This window comes from Diabrotica virgifera, chromosome 9 (assembly GCF_917563875.1).
Source record: "Diabrotica virgifera virgifera chromosome 9, PGI_DIABVI_V3a".
NCBI lineage: Eukaryota > Metazoa > Arthropoda > Insecta > Coleoptera > Chrysomelidae > Diabrotica > Diabrotica virgifera.
The window spans coordinates 182,316,550-182,344,387 of record NC_065451.1 but is presented as its reverse complement, the minus strand read 5'-3'; the positions used below and the strand labels follow the sequence as shown (position 1 = coordinate 182,344,387).

The 27,838-nt window shown below is 32.8% G+C and overlaps 1 protein-coding gene across 1 annotated transcript in view; it reads right to left on the bottom strand.

Moving 5' to 3' along the window:
• Positions 1-1,039: 1,039 nt before the first annotated feature.
• The window catches only part of LOC126891878 (zinc finger protein 271-like), a 36,943-nt gene continuing 10,144 nt past the window's right edge, over positions 1,040-27,838 (bottom strand). The window contains exon 2 of the mRNA XM_050661215.1: positions 1,040-3,284. Coding sequence (XP_050517172.1) covers positions 1,438-3,284 — 1,847 coding nt within the window. The 3' untranslated portion in view covers positions 1,040-1,437. The remainder of the gene's footprint in view (positions 3,285-27,838) is intronic.

Below are 27,838 nucleotides of genomic sequence, written 5' to 3'. Positions count from 1 at the left end.
ACCAACACCCTGTATATTGAAATTTTGTCTGCGCATTTTAAAAGAGCATAAAAAACTGTGATTAAAGGTTCATTTTAATTTTTTGCACCGTTGATTTAATTACAGCAATTTTGAAATTATATTGAAATTTTAAAGAAGTCTGAGATTAAAAACCAGGTATTATTAACTTTAATTAATTTAATGTTAATGAGTCAATACTTCTACGCTGGCTTCATAGATTCTCTGGAGTTGTAGCTGTATGCACATCATTAAAAATTACAATTGCGAGAATTGGGATATTTTAATAATCTAGTAAATAATTAAAAAAAAAACAGCTATAACTAATAAGAAAAAATCGTTTAAACAATTCAAAAATTTAACATAAATTAAAAATATTTGAACTATAACAGTTGCTCAAAATGCTATACAAAAAACTATTTTCTAACATTTTTATAACATTTCCTTGCTCATTTTAAAAGATTCGAATCGATTTTCTAATTACATTAATTACATTGGGATTGATCTTAATTTTTCTGGCCGGTTCTTGTCACCTTGACAGAATTAATCAATATGATTTCAAAATTGCCGTAATTAAATTATCTGCGCAAAAATTTTACATGCACCTTTTAACGCAGTTTGTTATACTCTTTTAAAATACGCAAACAAATTTTCAAAATTTTAATATACAGGGTGTTGTTTCAAGGTCACATATTTTTTTAGTATATTTTTTTTGTTAATCCGGACCTGGATTTTTCTTGTGATTAGTGAATGGGTCCAATGTGGTAAATAAGTATTGATTATTATTTTTAAAATGAGTATTTATTCATCAACTTTAATAATTTATAACTAAAAGTTAATATCTGCTCTTTAATAGAGTTCTTAAAAAAATCAATATAATTTCAAAATTAAATTTATAAAATTGTCTGGCCGAAAAATTAAAGAGAACCATTACACTTACTTTTTTGTGCACTTTTCAAATATGCAAACAGATTTTCAAAATTTGAATATACAGGGTGTTGTTTTAAGATCACAATTACTTTATAATTTTTTGTTAATCCGGACCTGGATTTTTCTTACGGTTAGTATGTCGGTCGTTTGGGTTTTGAATGAGACATATGTGAACCAAATTTCAAAAAAATATACAGGATGGTTCTAAAGTTATGACTTAGGAAAGAAATGGGCAAAATCAATAAAACACCCTGTAACTCGGTTATAAAAGTCGGTAGGGCAAAAAATGGAGTATATATAGAATCGGCTCCGTGACCTCTATTCATCATGAAAGTATTTCCGTTTCCCAATGAAACACCCTGTATACTACTTTATACTATAGATTAAGACAAATTTTCACTTAAATCGCGTTGGTGGAACTGGGGGTAACACTTGTAAGGGTTTTCCCCAATATGCACTCTCAAATGTTTTTTTAGAGTACCTGATTGACTAAATTGCTTAAAACAAATTTCACACTTGAGGTTTTTCTCCAGTGTGCATTCTCACATGTTTTTTCAAAGTACATGCTTGACTAAATCGCCTAAAACAAATTTCACACTTGTAAGGTTTTTCACCAGTGTGCACTCTTAAATGTACTTTCAAATCATTTCCTCGACTAAATTGCTTAAAACAAATTTCACACTTGTTAGGTTTTTCCCCAGTGTGTATTTTCAAATGCTGTTTGAAATGACCTGGATGACCAAATTGCTTAAAACAAATTTCACACTTGTAAGGTTTTTCTCCAGTGTGTATTCTTAAATGATGTTTTAAAACATTTTTGTGAGAAAACTGTTTAAAACAAATACTACACTTATAGGGTTTTTCCCCGTTGTGCAATCTTAAATGTTCTTTCAAATTATGTGCTTGACGAAATTTGTTACAACAAATCTCGCACTTGTATGGTTTTTCTCCAGTGTGCACTCTCAAATGTACTTTCAAATCACTTGCTTTACTAAATTGCTTAAAACAAATTTCACACTTGTTAGGTTTTTCCCCAGTGTGCACTCGCAAATGTACTTTCAAATCACCTGCTTGACCAAATAACTTAAAACAAATTTCACACTTATGCGGTTTTTCTCCAGTGTGCACTCTCAAATGTGTTTTCAATGTACCTGTTTGACTAAATTGCTTAAAACAAATTTCACACTTATGAGCTTTTTCAACCTCAGACTTATTTTCGCCGGTGTGTACTCTCAAATGTACTTTCAAAGTAAAAGCTTCGCTAAATTGCTTAAAACAAATTTCACACTTATGAGGTTTTTCTCCAGTGTGTGTTCTCAAATGTCTTTTCAAATGACTTGCTTGACTAAAGTGCTTAAAACAAATCTCACACTTTTCAGGTTTTTCTCCAGTGTGCACTCTCAAATGTGTTTTCAAATTACTCGCTTGACCAAATTGCTTAAAACAAATTTCACACTTATGAGGTTTTTCTTCAGCATGCGTTCTTAAATGATTTTTTAAACTATCTTTGCGAGAAAATTGCTTGAAACAAATTTCACATTTTTCAGGTTTTTCCCCAGTATGCACCATCAAATGTCCTTTCAAACCACCTGCTTGACTAAATTGCTTAAAACAAATCTCACACTTGTATGGTTTTTCTCCAGTGTGTATTCTTAAATGCTGTTTCAAAACATTTTTGCGAGAAAACTGCTTAAAGCAAATTTCGCACTTGTATGGTTTTTCTTCGGTGTGCACTCTCAAATGTGTTTTCAATGTACCTGCTTGACTAAATTGCTTAAAACAAATTTCACACTTATGAGGTTTTTCTTCAGCATGCATTCCTAAATGATTTCTCAAACTATCTTTGCGAGAAAATTGCTTAAAACAAATTTCACACTTTTCAGGTTTTTCCCCAGTATGAACCATCAAATGCCCTTTCAAAACACCTGCTTGACTAAATTGCTTAAAACAAATCTCACACTTGTATGGTTTTTCTCCAGTGTGTATTCTTAAATGATGTTTCAAAACATTTTTGCGAGAAAACTGCTTAAAGCAAATTTTGCACTTGTATGGTTTTTCTTCGGTGTGCACTCTCAAATGTCCTTTCAAATTACCTGCTAAACGAAATCGCTTAGAACAAATCTCACACTTATAAGGTGTTTCTCTAGTGTGAACACCCAAATGTCGTTTCAAATGACTTGCTTTACTAAATTGCTTAAAACAAATCTCACATTTATAAGTTCGTTTTCCGGTCACAACTTTCACATTTTTATTTAGTGGTTTTTCTTCAGTCTGGCGCCTCGTGTCATTTCCTTTGCAAGCTGAATCTTGGATCGGTTTCTCCCTGATTTCCGTTCTGTTTTCATCTTGGAGATAACCTAAAATACAAAACAACTATAATGTAATTATTTGAGTAAAAAGGAAAATGAATTAAATAATCAGCAGAAGTAATAAATGATATAAAAATTAGTGTTGCCCAAAATCGGTCTTGGTCTTGCAGTCTTGGTCTTGTTCTTGCATTTTCGCAAGACCAAGACCAAGACAGCTTTATTTTAGCAAGACCAAGACCAAGACTGACCGTGCAAGACTTGAGCAAGAACAAGACTAAGCCTGCAAGACTCTTGCGTCTTGCAGTTAGGATTGAGTGTCGTTTTAGGGAATATAGTAGTTCGGGTATATGCTTAGAGATTATGAGACGCAAGAAAGGTAAAACAAATTTGGAAAATTGGACTTATGCGCATTATGAACAATGCAATAAACATACATAGCGAATCAAAATATACATTAACCCTCGTAAGGCGGTGCGGGGTGCAGGCGCACCCCAGACCTCGCATTTCTCACCTATCTTTTTAATAAATTTTTTTGATTTTTGTCCATTTTTTTATTCGCATTAAATTCAATTCTAAACACATTACACCCATTGCAGCATCTAAAACGTTTTACGTTTACGTGATTTTTTAGAAAAATGACTGTATTGTGCAAATGATGAAAATTTCATATCCTGAATTGGACATTTCTGGTGTTCCACTTGGAGCTAACAGAGCTACGGGACAAGGTCGGTGTTACTTATGTCAGAGAAAAAAGACCGAAAGTCCCGACATAACTGTATTTTGTGTAAAAACTTTGTGTTGGTCACTCTGTGAAAAATTTCATGTGTTTATCTTGCAACGATAATAATTTTTTTTAAGAAGAAATGGGCACTTTGTTTGTAAAATTATGTTTCATACTATAATAAACAAGTCCTAATTATCTTTCAAATCAATTTTCCCGACGTTCACATATAAAAAAATGGATATACAGATGGGGTGCAAATGCACCCCGCACCGTTGTTTACGTAAGAATCTAAGCACCGCTTTACGAGTGTTAAAAGAACACTTCACATATTTATTTGACACGTACTCAGAGGTCATAATAAATTTGTACAATGTAAAAATAAAATATTTTATAATACATTATTTCTTATATATAGCAGACGACGCCTTCGCTCTGAAATTCATTGTAATTGTCTAGATTTTGAGAATAGACCCTTTCATAAAATAATCTTATGTTTTGACGCCGACAGTAATAAATATCCTTTTGAAACTTGTTATGATGTCACCAAAGCTGATATAATACGACACCCACTTAATTGTTTTTCCTTATCAGTTTAAAGACTATCGTAGGTATATAAACTTTTTGCAGAGTGTGCAATTATATCAATGGGTCAAACAAAATACCATTCTAGACAATGTTCTTTAATACAGTCAAGTTTATGCCATTTATTGGATTTTTTGTGTTTTAACCATGTTTTAGCACATGTAAGGTTATTAAATGCAGATGTTTATTAAGAAACAGACTGACTCCCGTGGGACATCGTAGATAGCTCAGTTAGTGAGAGTATAGCCAGGGATAGTTTAGATCGTGGGTTCAAACCCCACCCGATGTGAGTTGTTTATACATTTATTAATTTGGTTGGTTTTGTAACTAAAGGAACAGAATCATGTAAATTGGAACGAAGGGGTTTTAAAGAGTGATCTATTTAATGAAAATATTTTCATCTATTTCCTACTTCCGGTTATACCGGAAGTTGCTTATAACTTCATTTTTTTGAATGGGACGCCCTATATATTTTTACCTACATTTTTAAATTCTCCTCGATGTCTTCGTTGTTAAAATGTTTTGTAATGTTATATAAGGTAGTTTAAAAGAGAATTCAATTTTTTTTAATTTCGCAGCAATATTCACACCCTGTAGAATTGTAGTAGTTTGACATCCAAAACTATATTTATGTTCAGATGATTTTTAATATAATCTTCTATTGTTAAGAATTGTTAGTATACCCCATTCCACGAATATACGACTCTCTTGGATTATCGCGACAACGGATATTTTACTGTGCAAAATATGAAGGACGAAAGAAAATTGCAAATTATATTGGTGTTTATTGGAGTAATTATTAGAGCAAAATACTTTCGTACTTTTTATGTTGCATACTAAAATATTCGTCGTCGCGATAATCCAAAACAGTCGTATATTCGTGGACTACACCATATAGCTAAATTTTTAATTTTAGAATACAGGGTTGGTCGAAACTCGGAATGAGTATTTTCTGAGTTTGCTTAAATGGAGCACCCTGTATTTTAGTACTGTAATGATATAATATGGTACTTTTTTATTTCTTAAGCATTTCCTATACCTAACTGCTTTAGTTTGTGAGTTATTGGTGATTCAAGCCAGATATTATTTGCAACAAAAAATATGTGAAATTTTATTAGGTTGGCCGTGAACATAAAATGTTCGCAAATAATTCAATAACAAATAATTTTTCGGAAATATATACATATTAATCTAGAGTCTAGAGTCTAGAAGTCTAGACTGATCCTAAAAATTACCAATAATTGTTGAGCTATCAAAATACCTACGTAGTTAAGATTGTTAGTGCGATTAACAATTAAGCACAAATTAAGGCAGTTAGGTATAGAGAATGCTTAAGAAATAAAAAAGTACCATAAAATATAATTTCATTACAATACTAAAATACAGGGTGTTCCATTTAAGAAAACTCAGAAAATATTCATTCCGAGTTTCGACCAACCCTGAATACCAAATTCAACATTTAGCTACACTAATAATTTTTAACAATAGTAGACTATATTAAAAATCATTTGAACATAAATAAAGTTTTTGATGGCAAATAACCAATTCTACAGGGTGTGAAAACTGCTACGAAATTAATAAGAAAACAGTAAAATCCTGTATAAAATGTATATTTAAATTACCTTTAAATATACCTTTTATACAGGATTTTACTGTTTTTTTGTATTACATGGTATACAGCCAACTACAGGAAAACTTTTTCCTTGTGAATTTTTAATAAGAAAACGTAATTATCTTTTTAAACTACCCTATATAATATTACAAAACCTCATATTTCAGCAAGAAGACATGGAAGAGAATTCAGAAATGTAAAAATATACAGGGTGTCCCATTTAAAAAAACGAAGTTATAAGCAACTTCCGGTATAACTGGAAGTAGGAAATAGATAAAATATTTTCATTAAATAGATCACTCTTCAAAACACTCCATTCCCATTTTCATGATTCTATTGTCTTTAGTTCTGGAGATATGTGGTATGCTAAAACGAGATGTGCAGGACTTTAATAAATATTTTTTTTACTATTTTCCAGTCATTAAAAATAGCTAAAAATATGTTTTTTGTGTGCTTCAGTAAATGTTATACCTATAAAAAATAATAATATGATAATTTCTTAAACATTTTTTCCGTAATAAATATAAACAAGAATGGTCTCCCGTTTTGTCCAACTCTCCCTATGTTCCTTTATTTTTAGATTATCACTAGTTGTGAAAATATCACAAGGAAAAACTCCTGTAACCGGCTGTATACCATAAATCACAAAAAATAAAGACCTCTTGTAAATTTCATCATCAGTGTTATCATAGGTTTACATGCTTTAAGCTTTAAGCCACCAAAATATACGGGTAAATGCCCTTGAGTTGTTTAAAATGTTGAGGTTACATTATATTGTTAGATTTTTAAAGGATGTTAAAAATGTTTACTCACAATCGGTTAGTAATTTATGGATTTCTAACCTTTGAAGTAATCAGGAAGCGACTTATTACTTACTTTACTTTCCCAGCTAGCCGGGAAAGTACTTTCCCGGTCTCTACCTGCAAATGTCAATGTCATTTTTGATTAAAAGATGGTTTTTGAATGGCGTACATTCAAATTCACTATCAGACATTTTTGTAAAATAAACACAATTTGATTATATGTACAATTAATGGCGTCGTGTATCGCCTAAATGTCAGATTCAACAAACTTGTTTTGTTACCTAGCAACGATCTCACAGGTTACTTAAAATAATTCATCTTATCACATAATGAAAATGGATACAGATATTTGAAACGAAATTATTATTGGTAGATTGTGAGTATTAGAAATCCATAAACTACTAACCAATTGTGAGTAAAATAGTATACAAACCTCGCGGGAACTCATTCTAGCCTCGCGTATGTAGTTTACCTCGGTGCTTCGCACCTCGGTAAACTACCTTGCCGCTCGGCTGAAATAGAGTACTTTCCCGCTAGGTATGTAATATACTATTTTAGATTAACCCCCTCTGAGGGGGGGGGCATACATTTTTTTGATCATTTTTTTTTGATAGTACAAATTTGTCTAGATATTTTATAGTTATAGCCAGGGCCGCAGAGTGAGATGAGCGGGCCCCGGTAAACAGTGAAGAACGGGCCCTCGGTAAAAAGTGGAGGGCGAAAAAAATTGTTTATTTCATATAAATATAAATTTCATTAAATTTTGATTATACTTATACAGTTTGTCTAATTTACTGACAGTTGCACGTCATTATCTATGTCAGAAATCTAAGTTGACATTGTTGCCAAAGTTTAAAAAAATCCTGAATCCATTTTAAATCAAATAGATCACATAATGATTGCAAACTTGGATTATACAACAAAACAAATTAATATTCAACGTAAATAAATAAAAACATTAGAAATAGAAAACTAGAATTAAGGTATATTCTTGCCTTAAAGTAAATAATAAAAACAATAAATATAATAAAACAAATACTTAGAGTCAAGAATAAAAACAAATCTAAAGTGTCAATACCGCAACTGTCAAATAAATGTTGCCAATTTATGCCAAAATGTCACCTTCGTTCGATTAGAGTTACAGTGTGTTCCGAACAAATGTGCTTCATAAAAACGCTTTATAATCCATTTATACAAATTAAACGAAACATATTATTGTGTATTTCTTTAAGTTAACATTAATAGAAATCTTCAAATATTATTTCTACGCGTATATAATAAAATATGTCTATTGGCTGTTATTCCAGTGTACTCGACAAAAGGATTCTAAAAAAGAACACACCTACCGGCTAAATATTTCGTGTTGGTATCATGTGACGTCACGGGCTATGACGCGGATGACGTGCAATGGTAAGTAAATTAGATGGAGTATACCTAATAGTGAAAATATTAATAATACAGGTGCTTTTCGTGTTTTCTGATTGGCAAAAATGTCTCTAACTTTCGAAAAATCGCGTGATTTTGCCAAATCATTCTCAATTCACAAAGTTGATGGGCAGCTAACTCGGCTAACTGATCATATTTCATCATTACCTCATAGTATTTTTTATGCGAAAAAGAAAACTAAAGGGTCTTTCTGCTTCTGCAACTGTCACCGGTAATGTGCAAAATATTCTCAACGCAATAACGATTCAAATTTGAGATGTTTAATTTTAATAAGCAAATATATTGGAGAAAGTTGAGATTCGCCAATATTATCCTTGTATATCGCTCTCAAATGAAAAATTTTATCTATCAGTTCTTCACTAATGTCTTCTTTATAAAACTCGAGCAATACATACGTATATCAATTTTTTTCTTAATATTGCCGTCATCTTCCTTTCGGAATATCCATAAAATATTAAATAGCGAATGAATTAAATCTTCTGTTTAAATTGCTTATTATGTATATGACAATATTAAATATTTCCAGCGAAATATTGCGTCGGGCTCAAAATTATCAGTCGCATCACTACCAGGCCCAGGCAAATCATAAAAAAATCTCACAGACTTTTTGCGCCGTTTTTCTTTATTTGATGTAAATTCTGGATTTATTCGATAATTATTGCTGGTAACTAATTTAGATTCTTCTGATTTTTTGTAAATCTTCTAGAAGCTCTGATATATTTTTAATCTCCATGTCCATACCATAGTTTTATCTAACTGCACTGTAGTATTTGGCTCCTGTGATTTATTGCTGTTAAAATTTTGAACCAAATTGATTAAAGGTCATAATATTAAATATAGCCGAGTATTAATTAAACGCATTATGGACATAAAGTGAAGAGAAAAAAAAAACGGGAAAAATTACGTCTTTGGTCTGGTCGACGCCGGGCCCCTTACATCGCCGGGCCCCGGTAAAATGTACCGGCTGTACCACCCTCTCGGCGGCCCTGGTTATAGCCTCCCCTATTATAAAAATCACGAGCCGCCACTGTTAACGAGCCAAGCAAAATCAAATATAAGAAAAATCTGACTGATGATAATTTTGATGTGATCAACTTTAGACGCCGTGGAAAATTTTCAAACTCTTTCTGTATCTCACAGATATGATTCACAACTACTTATACAGTACGTAAATCGTTCAGCTGGACATAGAGAATATACATTGAGAGAATTGTGGCAATTGCGCTAACCTGTGTTAGTTGAAGCTTCTGTGCAAGTACGAGTTTTTGGTGCAATAGAGCTGTTAGAACGAATAGAATGAGTGAGTTTTGAAGCAAGCCTCTCCATAAATAAATCAAAAACAAAGTTTATGATTAATGAGTTAATGCTTTTACTTTAATTTTTAAAATATTTTTGAAGATATTCTTCTTTAGCGGCGAATCGATTGAGGGTAAAATTTGATTGATCCGCGCGCATGCGCACACCGACAGTATGGTATTAGTCGTTATACGGGCTCTGATTGGGTGTTGAAATTTTGAAATGATCTGTCAATAATTGTTCAATATGGAGGTTATCGGTAAACAAAAATATTGTATATTAGTTTTTATTGATGTGTGGACAGAAATAAAATCAAATTTATAATTATAGTGACTTTTTAAATAGTTTTGAAAAGCCGCAGGTACGTAATTCTAAATGTTTCAGTTGGAAATACCTAATAGTTTCAATACTTATCGATTTTTAAAATGTAAACAAAATAATGTAGTTACCTATTAGTAGGCAATGGTTTAATTTACATAATCTGATTACGAACAAACTTTCTACAAATCTTCATCTCATATATCGTTTTCTTACTCTATATTTTGTTGTATTTTATTTCGACAAAAATCAAACTAATAATTTTATTAAATTCATATAAATTTATGGTATAGACGTTTAGTTTGTGTATATTCCCACATGACGTATACGTGAATGTGGTGCAGTTTGAAATGCCGTCAACTTTCGTACGGCGCGGTAGACGTGAAGTGGGTTCAAGCCCCAAGCAAGCTATTATTTTTTTATTTTTTTTATAGATTTTATGATTGTAAGTATATTATTATATAATTTTTGAAGATATTCTTCTTTTTTGAAAGTGGTAGATAAGAAAGTTAGTTTGATTTTTAAATAAAATAAGTACAAATAACCTTTTAAGTATTCTCCTTTTCATGAACATTTTTCAGTGCGTCACAAATTATGGAAAAAAAGGTAAGTCCGTGATAATACACATTTATGACATTTATTCTAACGTGACATTTTAGTTAAATCTGACAGTTGTCAAATTTTATTTTCAATTTGGAATAAAACCAAATCAGTTGTGTCTATTGCATTTATAAAATGGTATTTTCTTTCATTTGTATAGTCTTATAAATTGTACAGATTATATTGATAATATTATTATTTTATTTAATAAATAATTCTTTTTTGATTATGGCACCATCTATCGACAACTAGAATAATCACCGAACTAGAATAATTACCAAAGTATTCAAAGACGTGCCTTTTTTTCTGTCACATACAATTTTATGCGTTAGAGAGAAATCGAAAAACTGTGACGCACTGAAAGATGATCATGAGAAAAAGAATATATTTACTTCGTTTAAATTACCTATTATATAATAGAAGAATATCTTCTTACGTGCGTACAAAGTACACACACATTCTTTTTTATTTAAAAACTAATTTCGAAACTAAACAGTTTTCCCATTCCCTTAGGCCAAAAATATTTAGCTACTACATTGTCATATTTTGACGTTTATTTGTCAGTCGAAATGAGTTGTAAATTTTGAGGTTAATGCCCCTTAATGCTAACAACCATATTGTGAACTAGAGACCTCAGTTGCCACAATTATCTCAATATAATACAATGTATGTATTTATGTATCTAAATATATACAGTGTATGTTCCCTATGTCCAGCTGAACGATTTACGTACTGTATCTAAAGAGAAAAAAAGATATTTAATTTCAATTCTTAATTTGTTACCGCCTATTTTCCACGAATTTTATAATAATATATTGACATGTGACTGGGTGCGTTCGGACGACCACAGCGGCTGGACAGTTGAGCTGAGCCAGCAGTAGCCAGTAGCTGTCAGACGTCACCGCTGGAAGTCAGCCGCTGAGAGATTTAGTACCGGTGCAAATTGATCCTAAGCAGACACAAACTGGCACCGGCGAGTTGCGTAGACCGTTCTGCGCATCCTACTATCAGTTCATGCGTTCGCAGGTCGAGCTCGGGAAGGTTTGTCATCGACGTACAGTTTTCTTGGGCTTGGGACGGGTGACTCAGCGCCAGATGTTAATTTTTACGTGTTTTTGTTTTGCGAGATGGAAATATCTGAAATGAATAAGCGGCGATATATTTTACACTATCTTGTATGAATAACATTTTATTGCTCTGTTGTATCAATCAGCACTACTCTACAAGTTTTCGTTTATTTGTTTTAATATGTATTTTATTATATAATATAGTAGGCGCAATAGTAGGGAATATAATATATCTGATTAAAACAGTGAATTTTTTACATGTTATTATGCGACAAGCGAGTGCTGGCGGTTGACCTTCTCGTATTCTGCATTTGTCGCCGTGTATTTTCGCTCAAGGTCACGCGCCACCTCTGGCTTGTCGAATAGTAAGTATTTTTAATTTCTTGTGAAGTATCTAGTTAGTGTGGCTTTAGCCAATAAATCAAAGTTATGCGTTTACAAGAGCATATTATTTGAAAAATAAGGAGTACCATAATGTGTCATAATTATAATCTCCTTTATACAGATCAAAAAATTGTTTAGTATGTATTTCTAAATCCACACAATCATTGGAAAATGATTCATGGTAAAAAATATTTATTAATGACACTGTTATCGACAAAGTCGCTCAATTTTAAACTCGTCATCATATATTTATTAGACTTTTGTTTATCGTTAAAAATAAATGATGGTTGGGAATTGTATTTTTTGTGTGATTTAATATTTTATCAAAAACATAATCAGCAAAAATCTTATTTAAAACATGCGAACCGTTTTTGCAATTACAATCAATGCAGTGTTTAACTTATGCTTGTTATTATAAAGGTATGTAGAAATAGAATACTCAGTGTAAGATATCTTTTTATGCACCCGCTTATGATCAAATTCGATGTTTTCGAAAGTCATACCGCTACGACTACTAGGGACATGTAAGATATTTTTAAAACGTTACTAGTTACATGTACGAAACTACCGTTTTTTAGTTGCCTACTCAATTCAGTACAAGGATCAGATACATCAGTATTTTGTAATCAGTATTTGTACTCAGTACTACTGAGAACCGGTATCAATAGTAACCGTTACACGTTTGCACTTATTTTGCCCGTCTCTATTCGTTACGGCGACAGCCGATGGTCGGGTTAGCTTGTGTTTAATATGCGGCACGCTAGAAAAATAACTGCACAGGTCACCCGTCCCACCGGCGCAGGTTGTGATTCGCTTAAGTTCAATATGCGCCGGGACTTACTAAGCTTTCCCTATCACGGCTGGATTCAACCACTCAGCCGATTTCTGCTGACAGTCAGCCACTATGGTCGTCCGAACGCACCCATTATTGCAGATGAAGACCCTGGGCCTAGATTCCGTGCACTGTAGATATCTACATGTCGCTTTCTATCGATATTTGAATATCAAAATATTTGAATTTTTAGCTTTAATTGAATTATTTTCTAGTGTTGCTAGGTTATACTCTAATTGATAAACTAGAGCAAAACTAGAAAATAATTCAATTAAAGCTAAAAATTCATATATTTTGATATTCAAATATCGATAGAAAGCGACATGTAGATATCTACAGTGCACGGAATCTAGGCCCTGATCTTGAAAATGAAACAGATGAACAGTGACTTGTGTGTTTGATTCTTATAATTACTTATTTTTCAACTATATGCAGGTACCTAATGATTTCAAATTTTTTATAATGTTTTGCTTCTAAATTAGCCCCATCAAAGAAAACAAAATTTTATGAAAATCTCAAAAAAAAAATAAAGGAAGGATGAACATTTAGGAAAGGTAGTTGAAATTGTCTATTATTATATATAAGAAAAAGTTTAAAATTCTACATTCCGTCCATTTTACAAAAATTTATTTATTTATTGACGGGATAGCTCTAAAGAGAAAAAAATATATTTAATTTCAATTCTTAGTTTGTTACCGCCTATTTTCCACGAATTTTATAATAATATATTGACATGTGACAATATTGCAGATGAAGACCCTGATCTTCAAAATGAAACAGATGAACAGTGACGTGTGTGTTTGATTCTTATAATTACTTATTTTTCAACTATATGCAGGTACCTAATGATTTCAATTTTTTTATAATGTTTTGCTTCTAAATTAGCCCCATCAAAAACACAAAATTTTATGAAAACCTCAAAAAAATAAAGTAAGGATGAAAATTTAGGAAAGGTAGTTGAAATTGTCTATTATTATACAGGGTGTCCCGAAAAGATTGGTCATAAATTATACCACAGATTCTGGAGTCAAAAATAGATTGATGGAACCTCACTTACCTATATACAATAGTGCACACAAAAAAAGTTACAGCCCTTTAAATTTACAAAATGAAAATCGATTTTTTCGAGATTTTTTATTTAAAATGGACATGTGGAATTTTTATGGCAGCAACATCTTAAAAAAAAATTAAAGTGAAATTTGTGCACCACATAAAAAATTTTATGGGGTTTTGTTTCATTAAACGCCCCCAAACTTTTGTGTACGGTCCAATTGAATTATTATTGTGGCACCATTAGTTAAACACAATGTTTCTAAAACTTTTTTGCCTTCTAGTACTTTTTCGATAAGTCAGTGTTTATTGAGATATTTTGAATATTTGTCGAATCCACCACATATTTGTATATGGTTAAGTACGGTTATAGATAGAGACCTGTTAATATTCTGAAAATTTATTTATAATTTACATTTTTAGGTATATTTTGAAAAAGAAGCTACATCTCGATAAAAGGTGACTAATAAAAAAAGGCTAAGAGGCAAAAGTCTTAAAAACACTGTGTTTAACTAATGGTACCACAATAATAGTTTAATAATTGGAACGTACACAAACATTTGGGGGGTGTAAAGGAACAAAACCCCCATAAAATTTTTACGTAAATATATTGAAAAAGAAGCCGCATCTCAATAAAAACTAGCTTATCGAAAAAATACTAGGAGGCAAAAAAGTTTTAAAAACGTTGTGTTTAACTAATGGTACCACAATAATGCATTAACTGGAACGTACACAAAAGTTTGGAGGGGTTTAAGGGAACAAAATCCCCATAAATTTTTTATGGGGTGGACAAATTTCACTATAATTTTGTTTTAAGATGTTCCTGTCATAAGAATGATACATGTCCATTTTCAATAAAAAATCTCTAATAGTTTTCGATACATTGAAAACAATCGATTTTCATTTTGTAACTTCAAAGGGCTGTAACTTTTTTTATGAGCACATTTGTACTAAGGTAAGTTAGGTTCAATCGAACTATTTTTGACCCCAGAATGTGTGGTATAATTTATGACCAATCTTTTCGGGTATATAAGAAAAAGTTTAAAATTCTACATTCCCTCCATTTTACAAAAATTTATTTATTTATTGACGGGATACCTCTAAAGAGAAAAAAATATATTTAATTTCAATTCTTAGTTTGTTACCGCCTATTTTCCACGAATTTTATAATAATATATTGACATGTGACAATATTGCAGATGAAGACCCTGATCTTCAAAATGAAACAGATGAACAGTGACGTGTGTGTTTGATTCTTATAATTACTTATTTTTCAACTATATGCAGGTACCTAATGATTTCAAATTTTTTTATAATGTTTTGCTTCTAAATTAGCCCCATCAAAAACACAAAATTTTATGAAAACCTCAAAAAAAAGGAAGGATGAAAATTTAGGAAAGGTAGTTGAAATTGTTTATTATTATATATAAGAAAAAGTTTAAAATTCTACATTCCCTCCATTTTACAAAAATTTATTTATTTATTGACGGCGGGATACCACCCAATATTCATATTACATAAAAATGAGATTTCCAAAATTTCACGCTTCAAAAACTCACAATAACTTAGAAGTACAAATTTAAAGTCTTCTGTATTTTAAAATAGTTCAAACGACCCGTGACGTCACATAGTTTAACTATACCTCGTCTACTTTACTTACCATTGCACGTCATCCGCGTCATAGCCTGTGACGTCACATGATACTAACACGAAATATTTAGGCGGTAGGTGTGTTCTTTCTTAGAATCATTTTGCCTAGTACACTCTAATTACAGCCACTAGACATATTTTATTATATACGCGTAAAAATAATATTTGAAGATTTCTATTAACGTTAACCTAAAGAAATACACAATAATATGTTTCATTTAATTTGTATAAATGGATTATAAAGCGTTTTTATGAAACACATTTGCTCGGAACCCACTGTAATTGTAATCGAACGATTGTGACATTTTAGAATAAATGTTTACCATTTATTTGACAGTTGCGGTGATGACACTTCATATTTGTTTATATTCTTTACTATAAGTATTTGTTTTATTATATTTACTGTTTTTATTATTTACTTTAACGTAAGATTATAACTTAATTCTTGTTCTCTATTTCTAAAGTTTTTATTTATCTACATTGAATATTAATTTGTTTTGTTGTATAATCCTAGTTTACAATAATTATGTGATCTATTTGATTTAAAATGGATTCATGATTTTTTTATACTTTGGCAACTATGTCAACTTAGACCTCTGGCGTAGATAATGACGTGCAACGGTAAGTAAATTAGACGGACTGTATATGATTTCGTTTATGGTTATATTTAGGTATATTCTTCTTCTTCTTTAGTTTATTGACCTCCACCTATTTGGGTATTTGGCCAGCTCGTCGTCGCAGAATAAAGGAAAAATATTTATATTCTAACGACATTTATCATATGTCATTGTAATAATATATACCAGTTTGTTGAGATTGGAGTTTTATATAGTTATTGAAGGAAAGGAAAGAAGGTTTACTATGGAAAATAAAACCATTTTGTAAAAGTACAAGTTTTCAATGAATAGTTCAAACGATCAAAAACACTTGTAACGTCACATAACTGTATTTTCTACTGATGTTTATAATGTCTAATTATATACACTTTTGTTTACTTTGTTGGTATAGAATGTAAACATATAACCGGGTGACGTAACAACACGTTTTGGGCTGGCTGGTATAATTTGAATTTTTAATCGTCTTTAGGGGCCAAATGAAAGACAAACAAAACTTTTTTATCTTTGATACATGTTTTCAATTATAATAGCGCGTCCGCATTGGTAAATTTTTCGTGCGTACCAGCTGTTCGTCGCAAATATTTGCGTGCTCGAAGTAAATTGTGCTAGTGTGGACGTGTTCGACGCATAAAACGAACGCAAGAATTTTCGACGCACACAACGCACACGATCCATCGGTTGTCAGTATTCGAGCGAAATCAAATGATTTGCGTCGCATTCGTTTTCCAGTGTGGACGCCGTTCTTGGTACAGTGTGTGTTTTTGTTTGTTTGTTTGTTGACAACATCGATTGAGTTAATCATGTGGGCATATTATAGACGAGGGCATTTAGCACAAAATAAATAGATTTTTAAATACAGCACCTAGAGACTTGCAGTTTTTTGCATTATGTTCAGGATGACGTCAGGAAAAAAGTCTACTATTCAAAAATGGGTGGAAATCCATAATTCAGCGGCGGCCGGCCAGGTGAAGTAGGTGAAGGTGATCTTCACCAAAAAATATAATCAAATTGAGAAAAAAAAATAAAAAAAATATAAGTAGCATTATTATATCTAAATACTGAAATTAATTATAAACCTATTTTTTTTTAATTAATCCAAAATTTAAAAAAGAATTTTAATATGTAATCCAAAAATTAAAAAAGAATTTCAATATGTAATCCAAAAATTAAAACTGTAGGTCCTTGACGGTCAGATACTGACCTGTGTCATTTGACTTCTATCTTCTATGACTCGAGCAGAGTTAGATGAAGACGTAGATGAAATTTCGGCTCTCGGCTGCACAAGCGTCAACGGTTGTCATGGCAACGTGACGTCATCATATCGGCACTGGTAGTACCCAAATTAGCAAGTGCAGATGAATTTAAAAATAAGTCCGCCGTATTCACCTAGTAAAATTTTAGTTGGATGTGTGCTATGATGGGCAGTATTCGTTTTTTTTTTCGGAAGATGGAAGACCGCAAATCAGTTCAGCTGGCTAAAGGCTTTTTATGAGATTTAAATGATTTTGAGTTTACATTTTTAGCAGTTTTTATCGACATGTTTCATATTATAACAGATATTTTATATGACGTTCTTAAAAAAAAACGTCCCTAGATATTCATTTTTGTTTAAACTAGATAAAAAGGACTCGTCAATTAATACGTGATAAAAGAAGTGAATAATTTTTTAATTCTGTTTTTGACAAAGCAAGCACAATGACCGTTATTAATACTTTGAAAAGATCTATAGGTGTGATGATGGTATGAGCACGAATGCAAATTCTACCCAATTTTTTTATTTAATATATATATTTTAATGGAAATGGATTACATTTTCAGGATTGTGATGAATTAAAATTCTTTGTGAATTGTGATTGTGATGAATAAGCTTAGCAGATACAACAAAGTTTTGTCATACAGTTTGATCATTCCTTCCGACGCTTTTCAAAATTTATTTTGAGTTTTTGGCAAATATTTACTAAAACTCAAAGACATAAAAGAGAGCTCTGCCTTTTTTATGCTGACGGAAATTTAAAAAATGGTAATTTGCAAGAAATGGTTATAAAATTACAACCAATTAAAGACATTGTTACAGAAGCCTATAATTTGTTTTGTTTAATTCTGAAAATTCCATCGAATACCGTATCTGTAGAAAGAGAAGTTTTTCGTGCTTAAAAAGGCTAAAAACTTTTAGTTTATCCTTTCTATGAAGATATAATTGATAGATTTGCTTCCATAAACGATCAAAGACTCGACTTGATTTATAAAAATTGATTAAGTCAGTTTTATTAATCTATCTAATACATACTGCTTTTTTGTTTAAGTATCTCTTCATCCTCGTCTCTAATATAAGTGCCATAAAAAAGTTTTCAAGTTGTTAGGGCCCTAAACTCTAAACATTTTTTAAAGAATTTTTAATGAGATTTGGGCGCGTCATAGGTATAAGTATACCGAAATTTCTTTTGGGTCCGGCAGACTTTCCTCATCTTCACCACTTTTTTAGGCCACGAGCCGCCGCTGCCATAATTGCATTGTAATGTGCATAACATGCATCCAAAATTGCATAAATATAAGAATAAAAGTCAAAATCAGTATACTAAGGAACAAACTTTATTATTTGGGGGGTTTTTGGGTCACTGAATACGATTACGCCATCAAAACTGCATCCCGGATCACCTGGTGCCCAAGATCACGGCAAGAAAAGTGATCTTCTGGAGTTTCGATGGTTTTCGGCATTAAATCGATGCAAATGGATTATTCACGGGTCTTAGGGGTCGCTAAATACGAATAGTTAATAGTTAAACACGAATATGCCATCAGAACAGACCTCTGGATCACCTGGTGCCCAAGGTCATTGCAAGGGACGTCATCTCCTCGGCCTTCGGTATTAAATTGGTGCAAACGGATTACTCGGGGGGTTTTTGGGGTCGCCAAACACGAATATGCCATCAGAATAGACCACCGGATTACCTGGTGCCCAAGGTCAATGCAAGAGACGTCATCTTCTGAAGTTTTGAGGGATTTCGGCATTAAATTGATAGAAACGGATTACTCGGGCGTTTTTAAAGTCGTTAAACAAGAACATGCGATCAAAACAAACCATCGTAGCACATGGTGCCCGCGAGGGTGTCAGTGACGTTACTGCAAGGGGCGTCATCCTCTGGGCGGGGTTTTTCGGTACTATATTGACGCAAACCGATTACTTATAGGTTTTTGAGGTAGCGGAATTCGAATATGCCATCAGAACAGACCACCGGATTACCTGGTGCCCAAGGTCATTGCAAGGGACGTCATCTTCTGGACTTTCGAGGGCTTTCGTTATGAAATTGGTGCAAACGGATTACTCGGGGGTTTTTGAGGTCGCCAAACACGAATATGTATGCCATTAGAATAGACCACTGGATTACCTGGTTCCCAAGGTCACTGCAAGGGACGTCATCTTCTGGAGTTTTGAGTGCTTTCGGTATTAAATTGATGCAAACGGATTACTTACGGATTTTTGGGGGCTCTGAAGACGAATATGCCATCAGAATTGAAGTCCGGAGTACCTGGTGCCCAGGGTCACTATTATGACACGTCATCTTTTGGGGTTTTGAGGGTTTTCGGCATTTAATTGATACCAATGGATTATTGGAGGGTTTTTGAGGTCTCTAAACACGCATCTGCTATCAGACACGACCCCCTCTGCACCTGGAGCCCAAGGTAACTGCAATGGACGTCCTCTTCTAGAGTTTTGAGGGATTTCGGTACTAAATTGATAAAAATGAATTACTCGGGGGGGTTTTTGAGGTCGATAAACACGAATAAACCATCAGAACAGACCACGAGATCACCTGGTGCCCAAGGTCTCTGCAAGGGACGGCACCGTCTGGAGTGTCGAGGGCATTCGGTATTAAATTGATGCAAACGGATTACTTACGGGTTTTTGGGGTCGCTGAACACGAATATGCCATCAGAATTGAATTCCAGAGTACATGGTGTCCAGGACCGCTACTAAGGCACGTTATCTTGTGGAGTATTGAGTGTCTTCGGCATTAAATTGATGCAAATATATTACTCAAGGGCTTAAAGTCGCTAAACATGAATACGCAATCAGAACCGAGCTCCAGAGCACCTGGTGACTAAGATCACAGCAAGGGGCGGCTTTTTCTGGAGTTACGAACATATTTGGCATTTAAATAATACAAATGGATTACTGGAAGGTTTTTGAGGTCGCTAAATACGAATATGCCATCAGAACCGACCCCTGGTGCAGCCTGTACCAAGGGTCACTACAAGAGGCGTCATCTTCTGGAATTTTGAGTGTCTTAATACTACATTGATGCAAATGGCTTACTCATAGATTTTTGGGGTTGCTGAATACGAATACTCCATCACAACAGACACCGGTGTACCAGGTGCCAATGGCACGCAATATCTGGAATTTATAGAGTTTTGGTACTAAATCGATGCAAACGGATTACTCTTATGTTTTTGGAGTTGCTGAATACGAATATGACTTAGATGGAAGACTTTGGGAGTATCTAGTGACCACGAGGGATCACACTATAAAATTAAAATATAGTAAATCGATTTTGAAATAAATGAAGGAAATATGCTGTCAGATATAAATTGAATTTATATTTATAAACAATTAAAAAATTGTATAGCACAACCTAGTTATTTTAATAAACGGTCTAAGTAAAATAGCAAAAAAAAAAGTTACCAATTTGAATGATTTCTTTGAACAGCAACTCAGAAAACCTCCGAATATTCGGTGTGTACCAATTTAGTGTCACAATTCCTCAAAATTCTAAAACATGATGTGCATAGCAGCCACTCTGGCCACTAGGAACGCAGGGGGTCGGTTCTCATTTCATATTCGTGTTCAGCAAACCCAAAAACCTATAAGCAATTTGTTTGCATCAAAATTCTCGAAATTCTATAAGATAATATGCTTTAGCCACCAGGTGCTCTGGTGTCTGTTCTGATGGTGTATTCGTATTCAGCAACCCCAAAAACCCATGAGTAATTCGTTTGTATTAATTTAGTATCGTAAACTCTCGAAAATCCAGAAGATAACGTGCCTTAGGCTTAGGTGCTTCGATGTCTCTTCTGATGGCGTATTTGTGTTTAGCAATCCCAAGAACCCGTTAGTAACCCGTTTGCATCAACTTAGTACCAAAAACTCTCGAATTTTCAGAAGATGACCTGACCTAGGCGCCAGACCCCTGGTGTCTGTTCTGATGGTGCATTCGTCCAACTCCAAAAACCCATGAGTAATCCGTTTGCATCAATTTAATTCCGACAGCCCCCGAAACTCCAGAAGATGAGCCGCCTTAGACACCAGGTGCTCCGTGGGTCAGATCTGATGGCGTATTCGCGTTTAGCCATTCCAAAAACACTACAGTAATCCATTTGCAACCATTTATTGCCGAAAACCCTCGAAACTCCAGAAGATGACGTCCCTTGCAGTGACCATGGTCACCAGGTGGGTCTGCTCTAATGGTATATTCGTATTTGGCGACCTCAAAAACCCCCCGAGTAATCCATTTGTATCTATTTTTATACCAGAAGATGACGTGCCATAGTAGCGATCCTGGACAACAAGTGCTCCGTAATTAAATTATGATGAGATATTCGTGATTAGCGATCTCAAAAACCCGTAAGTGATCCGTTTGCATCAATCTGATACCGAAAGCCCTCGAAACTTTAGAAGACGACGTCCCTTACAGTGGCCTTGGGCACCAGGTGATCTTAAGGTCTGTATTGATGGCATCTTCGGGTTTAACCACCTGAAAAACCCCAGAGTAGTTCAATTACATCAATTTAGTACCTAAATCCCTCGAAACAATGGTAGACTTAGCATCGATTTAGTCTCGAAAGCCATCGAAACTCCTGAAGATGACGTATCTTGCCGTGACCTTGGGCACCAGGTGATCCGGGGGTCAGTTCTGATGGCGTAATCGTATTCAGTGACCCCAAAATCCCCCAAATAATAAATTTTGTTCCTTAGTTTACTGATTTTGACTTTATTTTTATATTTATGTAATTATTGGATTCATTTTATGCACTTTACAGTGCAGGTATGCATTTCCACCCATTTTTGAATGGTAGACTTTTTTTCCTGACGTCATTCTAAACATAATGCAAAAAACTGTAAGTCTCTAGGTGCTGTATTTAAAAATCTATTTATTCGGGTGTTTTTAGTGCTAAATGCCCTGGTCTATTAATCATGAGTAACGATTTAATAATGAAAAGAAAAAGTGTGCAGTGTTTATGTGCGGCTTACTTATAGAGTAGAGGTTCGATCAGAAAAAAGGAAAAAAAAAAGATACGGCTATACCGGATCAAATATTTACATCAACAAAGAACTTTAGAAGATAGTTCCCCGATACTGAATAGGTAGATGTGTTGTCGGTTGATGAAAGCACCGGTTATTTCAAGAACTTGCTAAGAATGTCTCCGCAAAACTTTAAAATTTTGTTAAATAAAATTGGACGTAACATTCAAAAATAGGATACAAACTTAAGAAAAGCTATCTCTGCCAAGGAAAGGTTGGTTATCACTTTACGCTTCCTGGTAACCGGTGATTCCTATCCCAGTCTACAATATCTGTTCAAGGTATCCAAACAGAAAATATCAGAAATAATTCCAGAAGTAACTATGCAGTGCTTTAAGACGTATCCTCAGAATTCTTCGATTCTCTAGGTCTGTCCTTGTCACTAAGAAAAGCAATGCTTTTGAATGTATACCATTCTGATTTGTACACTTCCTTAGCCCAATACAAATAAAGAATCATTAATAAGAATCCTCTTATACTTAAGATAATATACATGAAATATTTCATGAAAACCATGTTATATATTTTATTTTCTATACCAAAATTCTATACATCTCCCTGTTCCAACTGTTTCCTTGCCTTTGGCTTTTTCCCTTCTGTAAGAACCTAATAAATTAAATATTTTTTTGTTTTCCTTGTACACCCTCAACATCAAAAACTCTTCCAATTTCTTCCTAAGAATCAGCTGTTTTATTTTTGTTATAATGAAATTTATTCTTTGGATCCCATAGATTAGGATGCTTACTATATTCCTGGATTAATAGTAAAACATCTTCCCTGGATAAATCCATAATAATATCTTCTATCCGTCTACTTATTTAAACCGAAAACCAATTTTATGATTTACTCCACACAACCTGAGCAGGTACGCACAACGAACGATAAATAAATTTTCGCTGGTAGACCACCGCGTCCTCACTGGTAAAAATTTGCGACGCAAATTCTTGCGACGAACCATTAGTTCAAAACGCACGAAAAATTTACCAATGCGGACGCGCCATTATGTTCTGTTGTGATTTATAAAATTTTTTTCGAATTTAAAATTTTATGCAAGTTCCCTATTAAATCGTCACCAGACATCTCGTAACGCGACAGTTCGTAACCGGACAACTGGTGACTGACAATTCGTAACAGCGACAGTTCGTAACTATACAAATTCGTAACGTCCAAATTGAATTATTCTGTTTATTTTTGTTAACGTGGAAACTAACTGTTATTACAGTTATAATTGAAATTATGTTTATAAATTTAACGAATCAGTACCGGGATAAACATGTTTAACACATTTTATGATTCGTGTTTCAGAATATATTAAAAGTCTTTAAAATCATACAAATATTTAAATACATACAAACTTTTAACAATATTTTTAAAAGATTATCCCTCTTATTGTTCCTTAAATTTGCATATACCTAGACAAAGGAATAATGAAGTAATTCGTGAAATCGTTAAGCCCACAACCGTCTTTAGACATTCCCAATTTTTAGTAGTTTGTAAAAGAAAGATTATAATTACCTGTTATTATAATCAACCTTTTGATTGGTTATAGCGTTGGGGTATTCAATCAACAATTATAGTTGATACGAGGGATGGCTTTAATACTTGGTTTAAATACTTTTATTATATTCTGAAACACGAAATATGAAATGCCTTAAAAATGTTTATCCTGATACTGATTCGTTAAATTGATAAACATAATTTCATTTATAACTGAAAGAACATTTAGTTTCCATGTTAACAAAAATAAACAGAATAACTCAATTTGCACGTTACGAATTGTCCTTTATGAATGTGTATAGTTACTAACTGTCGCCGTTACGAACTGTCGCTGTTATGAATTGTCCGTCACCAATTGTCCGGTTACGAACTCTCGCGTTACGAGATGTCATGGAACCTTATTAAATATGTACATAAAATATTACAATTATTATCTAGTGATACATTAAACATAAAAATATAGTAAATATGACAAAAATTGGTGATGCAGCCATATAGAAAAAATAAATATTAAAATGAGATTAAAGCACATAACAAATATAAATCACCTAAATTACAAAAAATTTTTACACACTGTCTACAAATATTCTCTGAAGTGCACAGCAACAAATCGAAGTCTATTTTATTGCCATTTAGAATTATTTTACTCAGTTGAGAATGCCTACCAAAATTGCAGCTATGAAATTTAATTGCAAAATTTTGAGATGATCTAGTAACTCTAGACTCTAGAGAGAACATTAAAATCAATTAGAGACAGTAGTTCATTGCAATTTATTTTTGAATTCAATAGTTTATGTAGAAACAAAACACCAGCATAAATCCGTCTGGAAGAGAGCTTAGGAAGGTTTAATCTATTTCTATTCTATTTAAAGGTTTGTGTAATTTAAAACTTAAATATCTCATGAATTTATTTTGAACTTTTTCAAGCTTGGCTATGTGGACTTCATAAGTGGGTGACCAAACAACTGAGCAATACTCAAGAACAGATCTAACTAGTGAAATGTAAATCAGTCTGATGAAATTAATGTTGCAAACATCTAGAAGTTCTGATAATGAAGCCTAACATTTTAAATGCCTGGTTATTCACATAATCAAATTAGCACAAAAATTTAGTTTGGAAGCTAATTGAACAGTTGATACAGCCTTCAGTGGTTCTTCAGCTGATTTGTAATTATAAAAGAGGATGTTAATTCTTCTACAGAAACTAATAAATAATGCTCATTTGATTCCAATTACACCTAGCCATAATTTTAATACAGTAGAGCGTCGATAATCCGAACTAACTGGTACAGGGGTAGTTCAGATTATCGAACATATGTTCAAAATACATACAAAGCTCATAAACATAGTATATAATATGTACATACGTTTTAGTTACAAGGAATAAAACACCTGCATAATAAACAAATATATTGTATTATTGTGTTTTCAATTTTATCAATCAAAAGCAAAATAAAAATTAAATTAATTTTTTTTAAAATAACGCGGGCACATAAATTTGATACACCCTGTATATTGAGCTGTAGATATTTCTTAGAATGTAGTTTGGATGTAAGTAGATTTCTCTTTTAATGAGCTTTCCAATGAACCATTAAAGACTTTTGTGAATAATTAAAGTGAAAATAACGATGTATTTAGATGTAAAATGGAAAAAGATTGTTTAGGGTATAGGTAATTATAAATTTCTCGAAATTGATAATTGAAAAGAAAGTTGGGATTTTAATATCTTTATTTCAACACGAGTATATGTTGGAGAGTTTCTCCGAAAGTAATTAGGATTGTCGGAATAATTTTGAAAATGACTGTTTTGATTGTCGAATGGAAAAGTCGAGGTTTCTGATGCTTGGCAATGTGGAAGGGGAAAAGTGGATTGGATGATTGAGAGAGTTTGAAAAAGAAGTCATTATGTTTTTGGCATCGCTAAGGAGCGGTTCGACGTGTTAGTGGATAGATAGTTAGCAGATACCAGTGGCTGTTTGATAGTGGAGAATAGTGTTGAAAAGTGGAACGAGAGACAGATCAAATTGAGACGAAATACCTCTTTGATTCTGTATTATTGTGAGAAGGAGAGCAGAGAATTTTTGGAGTTTTGTTTGAATCGAGTACGTGTCAAAAGAGACCCGGCTTGTTGGAGAATTGGTGCTGGTATGCTGATAGTTTTGAAGCTGGACAACGGAGAGAGGCTTTGATGAGTAGCCTTTAACATAGTCAACGAGGGAGAGCTGTTTTGGGTCACGAGAAGACATCAGAGTGAGTGAAGCAAAAGGTCAGTCAATTTATGTGAAAGAGATTTTTATGTTCGGAAACTAAATTTTTGAGTAAAAAGCATATGAATTAAAATTCCAATATTTCAAAAAGTAAATAGTAAATATAGGTAATCTTGCGAATACATAAATTTGTGTTGTTTAGTTTGTTTTACCATAGTCATCGGGAACAAACCGATAAATTGTTTTTTTTTAACTATAATAAATTTAAGTGGTATAAATTTCATTCGGACATCTGTGTCCACAGGTTTTTAGATTCGATAAATTTCAGAGTATTGATTTTGATAAATAAAAGACAATTCTGTATTTTTATTTTAATATTTTGCTTTATTTCTTTTCCCTATTTTATCCCGATTAGGATCAACTCAGAGATACTGAACCCACGAGAGAAGATAAGTATAACGTGAGATAATTTGGATTTTTTAAAAAAGGCACCCTGAGATTTTTTATTCAATTTTTATGTATGATTTGCGACAATTAAATAATTAATCAAATAAATAATAATTAATATAAAATCAATAAGAAGCAGATCATAACAACATGGCGAGCCAACGTTAGGGCATTAAAGTATCTCTGGTTGTGAATTTGAATTGAATAGGAAACGGAAAAACAGGTGAAGGAAAATTTATTTGCCCGTCGGAAAAAGTTGATATATTTAAAATTTTTGAAATATTTGTTTGACTTAATTTTTTTTATCTAGGTACAATTTTACATATTTATTTTATTTTTGATTGATTTGAATTTTGAAATATTTAAAAATTTGTGGGATAAATTGATTATATTTGGGGAGAGAAAAATTTTCGTCTCGACAGCATACAAGGTATTTTCGAATTTCATATTAGGCGGGGATAAATTTTAAATACATGTCGATAACAACCAGAAGCAAAAGCAAAGAAAACAAAAAACAAGAAGAACATATAGAACAAGAAGACAATTTTGAAACAACAATCATGGCATCAGAACCACAGGAATTATCAGGAATAGATAAACTATTACAACTGATGCAACTCCAGTCACAAAAACTGGATGACAATCAAAGAGAAACAAAACAAGCAATGGATAAAAATCAGGAAGAAACATCAAAAAAAATGGATGAATCACAACAAAAAATGGAACAGAAAATGGATAAAGTGGAGCAAAAAATGGATGACAATCAACAGGAAACAAAACAAGCGATAGAAGAAAACAACAGAAATATAGCGAGTATAAAAAAGGAAATGATTAAAAAAATCGAAGATATTGCAGAAAAGAGCGAGAAACAGGAGATAGAGATTAAAGAAATCAAAATCAAAATGAAGGAGATAAAAAATTGCCAGAAAAAGGAACTAGAAAATTTGGAAACCAAATTTGAAAATGCTTTACAAGAGGACAGACGAGAAATAGAAAAACTAATTGATGATATCAGAAAACAACAAAATTTCGGAGAAAGAAGGGAAACGATTATCCATAGTACAGAGGATGTGAAAATAAGATTTGGCGGGGATGTAAAAAAATTACACCCAGTAATTTTCATAAACAATTTGAAAAAGAAAATACGACACATCGGTAACTTCGAGACA